This window comes from Priapulus caudatus, unplaced genomic scaffold, assembly GCF_000485595.1.
Source record: "Priapulus caudatus unplaced genomic scaffold, Priapulus_caudatus-5.0.1 Scaffold151, whole genome shotgun sequence".
NCBI lineage: Eukaryota > Metazoa > Priapulida > Priapulimorpha > Priapulimorphida > Priapulidae > Priapulus > Priapulus caudatus.
This window is the reverse complement of record NW_014577212.1, coordinates 87,075-98,776: the sequence shown is the minus strand read 5'-3', so window position 1 is coordinate 98,776 and position 11,702 is coordinate 87,075. Positions and strand designations below refer to the sequence as shown.

Below are 11,702 nucleotides of genomic sequence, written 5' to 3'. Positions count from 1 at the left end.
TAAGTGTAGGGTGTGTGTGTGTGTGTGTCTACACAGTAAGTGTAGGGTGTGTGTGTGTGTGTGTTTACAGAGTAAGTGTAGGGTGTGTGTGTGTTTACATGGTAAGTGTAGGGTGTGTGTGTGTTTACACAGTAAGTGTAGGGTGTGTGTGTGTGCTCACACGGTAAGTGTAGGGTGTGTGTGTCTACACAGTAAGTGTAGGGTGTGTGTTTGTCTACACAGTAAGTGTAGGGTGTGTGTGTGTGTTTACACAGTAAGTGTAGGGTGTGTGTGTGTTTACACAGTAAGTGTAGGGTGTGTGTGTGTTTACATGGTAAGTGTAGGGTGTGTGTGTGTTTACACAGTAAGTGTAGGGTGTGTGTGTGTGTTTACACGGTAAGTGTAGGGTGTGTGTGTGTGTGTGTGTGTGTTTACACAGTAAGTGTAGGGTGTGTGTGTGTTTACACGGTAAGTGTAGGGTGTGTGTGTCTACACAGTAAGTGTAGGGTGTGTGTGTTTACACAGTAAGTGTAGGGTGTGTGTGTGTTTACACAGTAAGTGTAGGGTGTGTGTGTGTTTACATGGTAAGTGTAGGGTGTGTGTGTGTTTACACAGTAAGTGTAGGGTGTGTGTGTGTGTGTGTGTGTGTGTGTGTGTTTACACGGTAAGTGTAGGGTGTGTGTGTCTACACAGTAAGTGTAGGGTGTGTGTGTGTTTATACGGTAAGTGTAGGATGTGTGTCTGTGTATAGGGTGTGTATGTGCTTACACAGTAAATGTAGGGCGTGGGTACTTACATGGTAAGTATAGGGTTTGTGTCTGCTTACACGGTAAGTGTAGGGTGTGTGTGCATGCTCACACGGTAAGTGTAGTGTGTGTGCATGCTCACACGGTAAGTGTAGGGTGTGTGCATGCTCCCACATGATAAGTGTACTGTGTGTGCATGCTCACACAGTAAGTGTAGGGTGTGTGCATGCTCACACGGTAAGTGTAGGGTGTGTGCATGCTCACACGGTAAGTGTAGGGTGTGTGCATGCTCCCACGTGATAAGTGTACTGTGTGTGTGTGCTTACACAAAGATGCTGTGGAGTTTGTGTCTCTTCACTTGGTGGTGGGTGCTGGAATCTATTTACTCACTGATAAGCATCCTGTAGATGATGATATGGTTTTAGTCGTTTATCCCAAGCATGGCATATATTGGCTATAAACTGGGCATTGATGATGCACATAGCTACGGCCATGCATTCTCTACTGAAGTTTGTCTACTCTGTACATCTGCAGCTTACCACACAAAGTGTATTGATCCATGGCTGACGAACAACAAGAAGACTTGCCCGATCTGCAAGCGTCAGGTGATACCGGGAAACGACACTGACAGCTCGGATAGCGATGCTGAGGATGGAGAGGCTGAGAACACGCCACTACTGTCGGCTACGCACACTGTTGGCAGCTCAACATTCTACACTGATGGTAATGCAGCTTCTGCAAGGGGTTGGAATGTCTGCTGGTTATGGGGTGCATGAGAGCAGTGCCATCAAATGTGTTAGGCATTTCAAAAGTTCACACGCTAGAGAGGGAAAAGCCGACTCCTTCCAGATTACATGTTTACAATAAGCTGGACGTAGGATATCAGGGTTGGGTTTCTTATTTAGGCACACACCTGCACTTTTTAGATAATGAACCATTCAAACAAAAATTAAAAAATATGGTTCGTATTCTTTTCACATATTTATGTGGATGTGACAGCTCAGTTGGCATTGTGGAGAATGAGAAATCATATATAACAGTAGTGCTACTATGTGGAAACTAAGCTTGTGAGAATTTGTTTTCCGCGTGATGATTTTCAACGTGGATGTGAGTGTAATGCAGCACGTGTCTTCTACAGAGAATCCCTTCGCGAGTCAGTCACCGACCCGCTCCACGGGATCGACAGAATCGGCCGACTCGAGCCGCAGCACGGACACGGCGGGACCGCTGGAGTTTGCTCCGACGACGTCCGTGATGACCGAGCCCTACTTGTACTCCACCGGCATGGTGACGCACGGCACAGATGCCCTGAGTGTGGTGCGTAGAGTACCAGCCTACAGCGTGACGAGTGCAGTGCTGGTCTAATCATGTGCTTCTATCAGGGTGGAGGGGTGCACATCCATGTTTTTCCAGTAGCCTTTCCTTACGGCATTTTAAAGGGTGTTGATTGTCAAATTAAGTGTGAGTAATTGGAAAAATAATAGGAAGAATTGGTATCACTGCAGCTGATGGATATCTCTCAGCTCTCAGTAGATGTTAAGCGATGACAACGATTAAAGCACGAAATTTTTAAAAATGGAACAAATTTTCTGTTGAAACTAAATATAATCATTTAATTTTAAAGGCATAATAGGTCCATTGATTATGCAATGTTAGCGAATGCTAGAGTAACTGGCACCTTGTGTAGTTAATAAGTACATTACCTTATAGCCAAACGTGTATTAGTTTGTCAAATATCACTGCTAATTACTAAGAAATGTCTAATTGAAATCCGTAAATCTGGTAATCTGGCGCCAACGCTAAATTGTTTGCCAAGCAAAATAGCCTCCAAACGGTTGGGTGATGTCACATGTTGCTACAGGTGTTGAGCAGAGAATTGTTTGTCCCGGGATGCTTATAACGACTAATGAGCTTGTAGAATGTATCTATGGGTGTATTCTGGGTATTGAGGCACAAGTAAATAACTGTGGGTGCTAATGAACGGGTACCCACATGTCTTCAATTTCGGACACAGGTGTATTCGTTTGACCAATATATGTAAATACGCGTAGTGCCGTCTGCTTTCCATGTTTAGTCTGTGGCTGTGATTAGTCCGTGATCCCCCCATAGTGTTGGCCCCCAACACAGCCTACTTCATTATCACGAGCGTCCCTGATTCCTACGTGTTCATTACAATCGGAGAGCTCTACTGTTACGTATACATATACGGTACTGTACTATCGCTAGCATTAGGTACGGCCGAGCATGCGTGCGAAAATGTCCGGTGCACTATAAATCTGTATCACACCCGCTTCGCCGGCAGTGGTTTGAAACTGTAGCCAACGGATTTTTGGACTGCGGATTTCAATTAGACATTTCTTAGTAACCATGCAGCAGTGATATTGGAAAAACTAATACGCGTTTGGCTATAAGGTAATGTACTTATTAACTACACAAGGTGCCAGTTACTCTAGCAGTCGTCAACATTGCATAATCAATAGACCTATTATTCCTTTAAGAGGGTGTGAAAATTTGTGCCACTAAATTTCCACGTGAATTTACTTTGTGTGGCTCAATTCATGCATAGATATGTGCATGCGTGTGTGTGTATGTGTGCAATTTTTGTTTGTTCCGAGGTGGGCAAGTAAATGCCTGCCAGACTAATGTTGAGTTTATCCAAACATGCACGCACAGAAAACGTAGTCTAGAAGGTACGTCGTCATGCTACTTGAACCATGACATTGTTTCAGACGAGCGAGGCTTCGAGTGACTATGGCAACATGGCAGGCCATAGCAGCGAGCAGCTGGTGACGGTCAATGTCTACCCGCCTCCGATCAACAACACAGAGCAGCGCAATAGCAGCTGCGACTCCAGCAGTGATCCTGCTGAACACGCGTGATCGGTGTGCCAGCGCCCCCTAGCGGTGGCAGCCAGTGACGCAGGCGAGTGTGCGACGCCCCGTGCTGAGGACTTGCTGGCATCAGATACACCGGATATGGCGACTCAGCGTGCCCATTTCGCTATTTAGTGTTTCCTTGCGCGAATGAATGAATGCCAGATGTTTGTAGTAGTGTGTAGTGGTGAATAGGAGCAACCGTGTATAATGGAATCAGACGGTATGAGGGTGAAGGCTGTGATGTGTGTTGTGCACAATGGAAGTGAACTTTGTCTGAACGTGACTAACGTGAGCACTCTGATCATGAGACTGCCTGTTTGCCATGTAGATGTGTATGCAGTGTACATACTGTGATGAGAAGCTTGATGTTGTGGGCCGTCGATGTACTCACGCACTCGCCTCCAAATGGCAGTCAGTACATTTATTCTGACAACTACCAGACTTTCTGGTATGACGACAGTCAGTTATGCCCAAGATTCACAAACAGGCGTGGAAATTGAAATGAACCAGTGTCTGACTCACCATCTCCCGATGAACGGCGGCTACTGCATCAAGCAGTTTCAGACTGTGGTGCCATCTACTCCTGAAAGTTGGGCATCAATTAGAAATAAATTAGTGTGTACCAGCTGGCTTACCTATCGTATTATTTGCGGCTCAACAAATTAACCAGTACAGGCAGTACTACATAATATAATTGTAAGAATTACTTTCATAGTCTAGACAAATTTAAATGAAATAATCAGCAATAGGCTTATACTGTTAGCTGTGAAAGAAATAGACCGGTGAAAATATTTTAAAGGGTTAAATAGATCAATAGCATTTAACCTGATTAATTGGTATAGTGTGTGCTTGCAATGTCATGTAAATGTAGGGTACCGATTAGATTTAGCTCTTGGAAGGTGATCATGATGAGATACTAGAACGTGTAAGGTGTCTGTCAATGTGCCAAACTGAGCTGTTTCCCTGGCAAAGTATTCTGCCATTTCAAAATACAACTTTATTGTCATTGCAAATTACCTTGTGTAAGCAGAATTGTAGTAGTTATTCTATGATCAATGTCAATGTTTTTGTATGTATCAACAATTGCTGGATTTGTTCGTAAATTGTATATAGTGTGATTTATAGACTTTAATGTACATACTGTTTATTAAACTGAGTCAGTAAGTTTTCTAGATATTTGAAATCTATGCTCAGAGAGCATGCATTGAATGTTCTCTTACTATTGTATATTATTCAGTGACGTTTGTAGGAAATAATAAGCTACAAGTGTTAATGGAATGATTAGACATTACGCTTTCCTGGTGAAGTAATTTCGTTATCAGTTTTACTCTCATATAAGATTAGTTACTAATATAAATTGTTCACAAACACATTTATTGTTGAGATTTATTGTCAGATGGCAAATATACTATTCTTATACTTATATGAATATTATATGAAAGTATGTGAATATGGCTGGTGATAGTGTTTATTTAACCAATGGCGAAATCTCTGTTTTTGGTTCATCTGTAGAAGTTTCATTCCCGTTAAACAGTACTTACTGTTGTTATCCAACCTATGTATTGCATATCCATCCCACTTGCACATTAATTATATACCTTGCTGGACTACTTTATACGCCATGAAAAGCGAATCGGCCTTTCTTTTTGAAAGCAGCAGGTATGTGTAATTGAAATAAATAAATAGTATTATCTTAGAGGCATCCGGGTAAAAAAAAACAGAACCTTGTAATGGATATGAATAAATTAATGTATACCACAGGACTTTGTGTATAGTTGTCTCTATTAAGCATTCATTAAATGAAAGTGTCAATGACACTGTAGCTCACCACAAAAAAGGACACAAATGAGTGAGTGAGAAGAAGTCGGTTTTAATTGAGCAACCATCGACGTACATTATAGAAACGAAGAGAGATTATAGAAACGAATAATGGGAGAACTCCCATTATATACTATTGATAATTATGTGGAATTTTTTATGTGAAAATAAATGTTTGAGATGTGAAAGTCTGAGATATGGGCGAGTGATGGCGTTACACCTAAATGATCGCCATTTAACGTTTTTATAATATTCAGATTTAGGCACTGCCTAAAAGCGGAGCTCCCGATGTGTAACGTGTAGGATTGAGAGAATACGCTTATTCCACGTAGCTGCTATATACCACATGGCAATGGTGTTTCCCTGCCCATAACACAACTTTTGTCAAGCGGTTAATTGGTTGCATGGAAAGTGTTCTTCCGTATGAGTTTTCTAGGGACGTCTAGACACACGGTTGCATCTGTATATCGCAATAAATAATTTATGGCGCTATACCCGCTTTAATGTTTCTTAGCGATGGCGTAAGAAATAAATAGGTTATGCTGCATTCCGACATGTTTTGTAAAACTTTACTTTAATATAGACGTTTATCGGCAGGGTGGAGAGGAAATACCAATTTTGCATTAAAGATATTGTCAATGAAATCTTGTAAAACGAACCAGATGAGTGTGACACCACTGTTATCTGCGTCTCTATATAATTGCCAAAAACTACCTAATTTGCATATATTTTTTTTAAATATCAAAACCCCTAGCCCTTATTCAATCACATACCAAAAATGAGCAAAATCCGTTGAACCTGAACTAACTAATGCAATTCCCATTTTTGCCAAAAAATTGCCGTGGCTCGAAAGTACGTCGACTGACGTGCTCCAAAATAGGACGTTTAAATCTCTCCCATAGCAGTAACAACTATACCCAATTTCAAACATGTGGGTCAAACGGTTCCGGAGTTATCGTTGACCGTAACCAAATGTTGACGGACGGACGTACGACATCCCATGGCAATAGCTCAGCTTGAGGATGTCAAGGCGAGCTAAAAACGTGTTTTGTATAAGGCATCTTTTTCGAGAGAAATCTCTAGTGCTAATGACGAGGACGTTTTGAGCAAGTGATTGAGATTGCGATTTTTCATTTTGACTGAAGATTATGACTTTTAAAAAAGCCAGCTAAGTATTTCTGATTGACATAATTTGCAAGCTTTATTGTAAGAGGCAACATTTGAACCAGAAAATAAGTACTAACAAGGCACAGAAAATGCAAAGACTATAAATATGAGTGATTTGTTTTTATTTTTTTAACATTACAACCTCGCTTCAAATCCTGGATGGATACATCATCTGAAAAAAATTAAAACACCTTTATCAAAATTTGTGCAGATAAACGATCTTAAAGCAAGGATTTCACGTTATACAAACAATTTTCTCAACCATTCTGATACCAGTACTCCTTGCATAACATCAAATGTATATATTAAGGCTAACACAGTAACACGTCAAAGAACACTCGCACATCATTCTTTTCACCAATGTGCACTGAGCTGCATTCAAGTTAAATTTGTTTATAAATGCCAACAAAACTAGCGCGTGATTTGTGCTCTTCAGTCTTGCCAGATGCCACTGACCGAAACCCTGTCTCTACACTAGGTCAATTACATCTGTATACATTTCGATTTAGGTACCAGTCTATAAATATTTGTGTCAGGTAACTATGTGCACTTGTTTTGGGAGAATTTGACAGGTGTCATCATCACGCAACCATGTCAACAAGAAGCTAACAAGTAAATTTCAATAATTGCATATTATGGTAAAAGTAACGATGTACGAGTGTTCTAAGACATGTGAGCCTTACTGTAGACACTCGCTGTTACCCAAACAATACCAGCAAGTATTGTAAGAATAAAATTGTTTTATGTACCACATAAGAGCATATTACACATTAGCATACATGAATCATATGTACAGTGCAATTACTTGTGTGAATTACAAACTTGTACATGTCATATTACCAAGGACAGCACTGTACCAATCTAGCATCACATATTAGCTTGAACATGTACTTTCACAACTGAACATGTACAAAAAGCTCATGTTGGTAAATTAAAACTACAGCATCAGGCCATGTACAAGCAAAACTGTACTTACAACGCGTATCCGTCTGCCAATGGCCTTGGATGGAAGATTGCGCTTGAATTTTGCCTTAACCACTCCGCTGTTGCCATGTGATCTGGTCACTTTGCCCCAGATGACCCTGATCTTACTGGCCTTGTCATGGTTAGGACAAGCAGTCTTACTGCAAAAAAAAAATATCTATCCAATCTGCACTGTTGATGAATGCTGGAATTATTGGGAACTTTTGTCGCATTTAAGTAATTATTATTAACCTTGCTGCCATTATTAGGTTGTTCATTTTTCCTGCTATTCACTAATAGACTCAATTAAAATCATCAGCTTTTATAAACAGTTATTAACAATTTGAATAGCAACCGCAGTGGAACAGAGATTACCTCACAGCACATTTTTGCATAAGTTTGATTCATCACTTAGCTAGGAGAGCATACGGAACATGCAAGTATTGTCACATAATCATTGTTTTTCTTAGATTTGTTTCCAGGTAAAATTGGACCCCAATTTTTAGCTAGGTTGTTAACAAACAACATTCACAAGTATGGGGCCCGTTGTCAGACACATCGTAAAGTTAAGGCCAATGTTAATGCTATGACAGCACTTACGACTAATGTTAATGTTATGAGAATAGCGTTGATAGAAACGCATCGTAGCTACAAGAAAAATTATGATAACATGAACTTGATAATTTGCCCCGGATTGGATCAGAATCGATAAAAAAACAGATCCATAGACATTTATCACTGTTAATTGGACCTGACAGGAATTTATGCAGATTATAATAGTTAATCATAATAACCTATGAAAAATGACATTATCACATTTTTATCCTGCACAGGAACACAAAACGCGAGCTTCAAGACTCATCAAAATATCGAAAATAAGAGAACAATAACCACTTATGTTTGTTTTGGTACATGATAAGTAGATAAATAGCGTTTCTGACGTGTTTTCCATGAAAAATAGGTTTTACTAATCAATATAAAATATAATATCACTATAATTGCAATTCTTTATGTAGTTGCATTATTTTTATATTGGTTTTAAAGGTATGAGAGGATCTAGGATACCATTATGTTAAGAGGAAAATTTTGTTAGGATTTCTCATGCTCGTAACTTTACATATTTCTGATTTCATGCAACAAAAATCGAAATGAAAAATACATACTTCTTGGCTTTGTAAACATATGCACACTTCTTTCCCAGATACCAGTCTGCCTCCTTTTTTGTGATACAGCCGTCAACCTTCAGCAGGGCAGTGTTTTCCCTCTGGTTTCTCAGCGATCGCTTGTAGCCCGTGAAAATAGCTTTCACATAGAGCCTGTAAGTCACAGAACACAATTAGCATGAAGACAAATGACCAATAGTGGATATAAGTTTTCCCAATAAGTGCTTCATCTTTATAATGAATGATATGCAAAGAGCAGGTGTCAAGGGAACCATCACTTTCTATGTGCACAGCTGATTTCCATTTGATTAGGTTTGCAGAGCAGATCTAATTTCCCACAACTGTTGATAATCGACTCTGGCATATTGATTATATTGTTACCACTCAGGTAACAAGTGCCGCAGAGCGACAGCGCTCAACTGACGTGTACTGTAGCTGGCATAATGATTATATTGTTACCCAATGCCTAGGTCATAGCATTCATAGTAACATAATTGCCGAATGGTGCCATCTAACCATGGATGTCTGCTATGCTAAGTCCTGCCTGGACGGTACATGTATGCATGCGCCTTATCCTTCTCGAGTGACCCGCTAGTCTACATGTAAGCGTCGACATCAAAGGCGCGGTCCCGCCGCGAGAATAAAACAAACGCCGGCTTGATCAGGGCTTTGCATACCGTAGGTGATCATTTGTAAAATAAAATATAGCTGTGTAGCTTTAATGACTTGCGCTAACCTTAAGCCGTTTTATCAAGGAATACGCGAGAGCGGTTGCGATGTGGTGGGGGTTTGGTTGGCGCGAGGGTGGTGTTGTGCACAGGGAGCTGTGCGGGAGGGTTGTGAGGAGGCAGGAGGTGAACGGAGGTTCATATAGCAAAAGCAGTTTCAGTCTTTTTAATAAGTCAACAAATCCATTGTTTAACTCCGCCCCCTTCTGAGGTGCAATCTAGGTACGAGACCACTTATCCTCCCTTCGCGGCGCAGTCAGGTCTGGAAAGCCAGTTTCAGTTGGTCCTTTTTCCCATCAAGTCTATAAAAAGTTGGTAGGCCTCACTGTACTGAAAGACAAAATTAGTTTCCCGAATCGCCTGCTCATCAGGGATGGCCATCTGGTCCCCTCCTAGAAAATGGTCCTAAAATTCTGCTCCCCTGCTGCGCCCGACTTGAGCCCGTTTGACCACTCCCAATATCGGCACAGTGATCTCCCGACCTTTCCTTACCATTGCAATGCCGGTGACATACCCAGATGACTTATCAACGAGCGCTAGGTCGACGCGCGTTTAGATTGTCCGAATTCTGCGTTTCCTTCCTATTACTCTTTAAGCTTAAGGAGGAATCGTTCCCGTTCTTTTAACATCATCTTTACCTGACTTTGACAGCAACGTATGTACCTCTGACCTATGTGCGAGCAATTGGCCCACTGCCAGCTTTCCCAACTCACACTGCGCGTTTCTTCTGGACTTACTCCACCACACGTGCGGCCCCAGCCACACCGGGGTCCTCCCGTGAAATCATCCGTAGACCTTTCCAGATCGCATACTCCCGCGAGCGGCTCGTTTTCAATCTTAACGACTCTTGTAGCATCCACATGTTGAAGCACATGATCCGGGAGCGGCCAACAACACCGCGCCCAAGGCGCAGGAGACAACGACCGCTCTCCCTCCCCTTCCTCCCCCCCCCCCTCCCCCCCCGCGGACGGACCCCACGCTCATCCCGCGATCTACTAGTTGCACTCTGACCGATCCGTCGATGATATAAAAATTGTTAACTGCCCGCCACTTTGTATTCATGACTGCAGCCTGCTATCCCCCTAACTACTGCTACTGTTTAAAATCACAGGCAATTGGGAAACGAGTCAGTTAAAAACCTTTGATAAATAACTCTGAATACAAACATTTCACATAGATAGCGCCTACACCCTGTAGCCCCCTCTGTCTACACGTCCATTGTTGAGTCACCGTATACCCTCCACTTCCTTCATAAAAACCTATCGTTATCAGCACAACTCACCGACCCCACGCGAAGCGCATCCGCACTGCCGCTGCGAGTCGTGCTGTGACGCCTCATTGATAAATATACAGCTAACGAAACGTAGGAGAACTCCGTTTGCGGCGATTTGCCGCAGCGACTCGACGCTGCCTGCTGATTCTTTTCATATTGTCACAAAGCTGTCGAGGTCGCGACCTAAATACCACCCGGCCCGACTCTCCGGGCTCGGTTCTCGCCCTCCTATTAGTCCACTAAACAAACTCTATGTACCTTACCCAATAGGCCCCGAGAAGATGCCCACCTTGCCTTTGTAATTGTGTTACCTCAAACTCAGAAGTCGCCGCCTCCCCTGGACACGCTCGCCTGCGTGAACCCCACAAATCACGGCTGTAGTTATGACATCGCTCCGACGCTGCACCCAGACTCGCGCTCCGCCGCTCGCGCCCTCCCGACTACCGGGCTCCGATCGGCCCCAATCGCTGAATCGTTAAATAACTTTTTTTGAATGAATACAGCACGAATCTCGGCGGGACTTCTGCTCACGTTTGAAGTTCACATTTACAGTAAAGCAAGGTGCCGCACTTATCGGCCACGGTAGTTTTACATAGCTTTCTGTTCCATGGAACTACTAGCTTTCCCCCCGTAGTTTCACTACGCATTTTTACTCGACACGCGAACTTGATATCACCAGTGACGCATGACATTGTGGGACTGTACACACAGGGGGTGAAACGCGTAGTAGGCTGCCTATTGTGCAATGTGCGTTTCATATTTATTTCTCAGTTTTTACTGACGTCTCTGTTCCAAGTCCTGTGTTTAAAATCTCACGTCACTATCCAGTGCTCGTCCCGCTAGCGTCCCTGCTACATGCGTGCAGCCAGACCCCGCTTCGATTATCTGGTACACATCGTCTCAGCCACGTGTTTACGATGACCCTGCCAGCCGGCGTTATACAACAGGATACATTCAGTAATGTTGCGACCCAGATGCAATCGCGTGAC

At 42.4% G+C, this 11,702-nt stretch overlaps 2 protein-coding genes across 4 annotated transcripts in view; one reads left to right on the top strand and one right to left on the bottom strand.

The window, feature by feature from the left end:
• LOC106806277 (E3 ubiquitin-protein ligase RNF13-like) overlaps positions 1 to 5,361 on the top strand; it is a 17,024-nt gene extending 11,663 nt beyond the window's left edge. For both annotated transcript variants that reach the window (XM_014808156.1, XM_014808157.1), the window contains exons 8-10: positions 1,260 to 1,448; positions 1,864 to 2,042; positions 3,455 to 5,361. In XM_014808156.1, coding sequence (XP_014663642.1) covers positions 1,260 to 1,448; positions 1,864 to 2,042; positions 3,455 to 3,604 — 518 coding nt within the window. In that variant the 3' untranslated portion in view covers positions 3,605 to 5,361. The remainder of the gene's footprint in view (positions 1 to 1,259; positions 1,449 to 1,863; positions 2,043 to 3,454) is intronic.
• A 1,330-nt stretch (positions 5,362 to 6,691) lies between these two features.
• LOC106806279 (60S ribosomal protein L35a-like) overlaps positions 6,692 to 11,702 on the bottom strand; it is a 13,767-nt gene continuing 8,756 nt past the window's right edge. For both annotated transcript variants that reach the window (XM_014808159.1, XM_014808158.1), the window contains exons 3-5: positions 8,713 to 8,865; positions 7,563 to 7,710; positions 6,692 to 6,758 (exon numbers count right to left, since the gene is read on the bottom strand). In XM_014808159.1, coding sequence (XP_014663645.1) covers positions 6,735 to 6,758; positions 7,563 to 7,710; positions 8,713 to 8,865 — 325 coding nt within the window. In that variant the 3' untranslated portion in view covers positions 6,692 to 6,734. The remainder of the gene's footprint in view (positions 6,759 to 7,562; positions 7,711 to 8,712; positions 8,866 to 11,702) is intronic.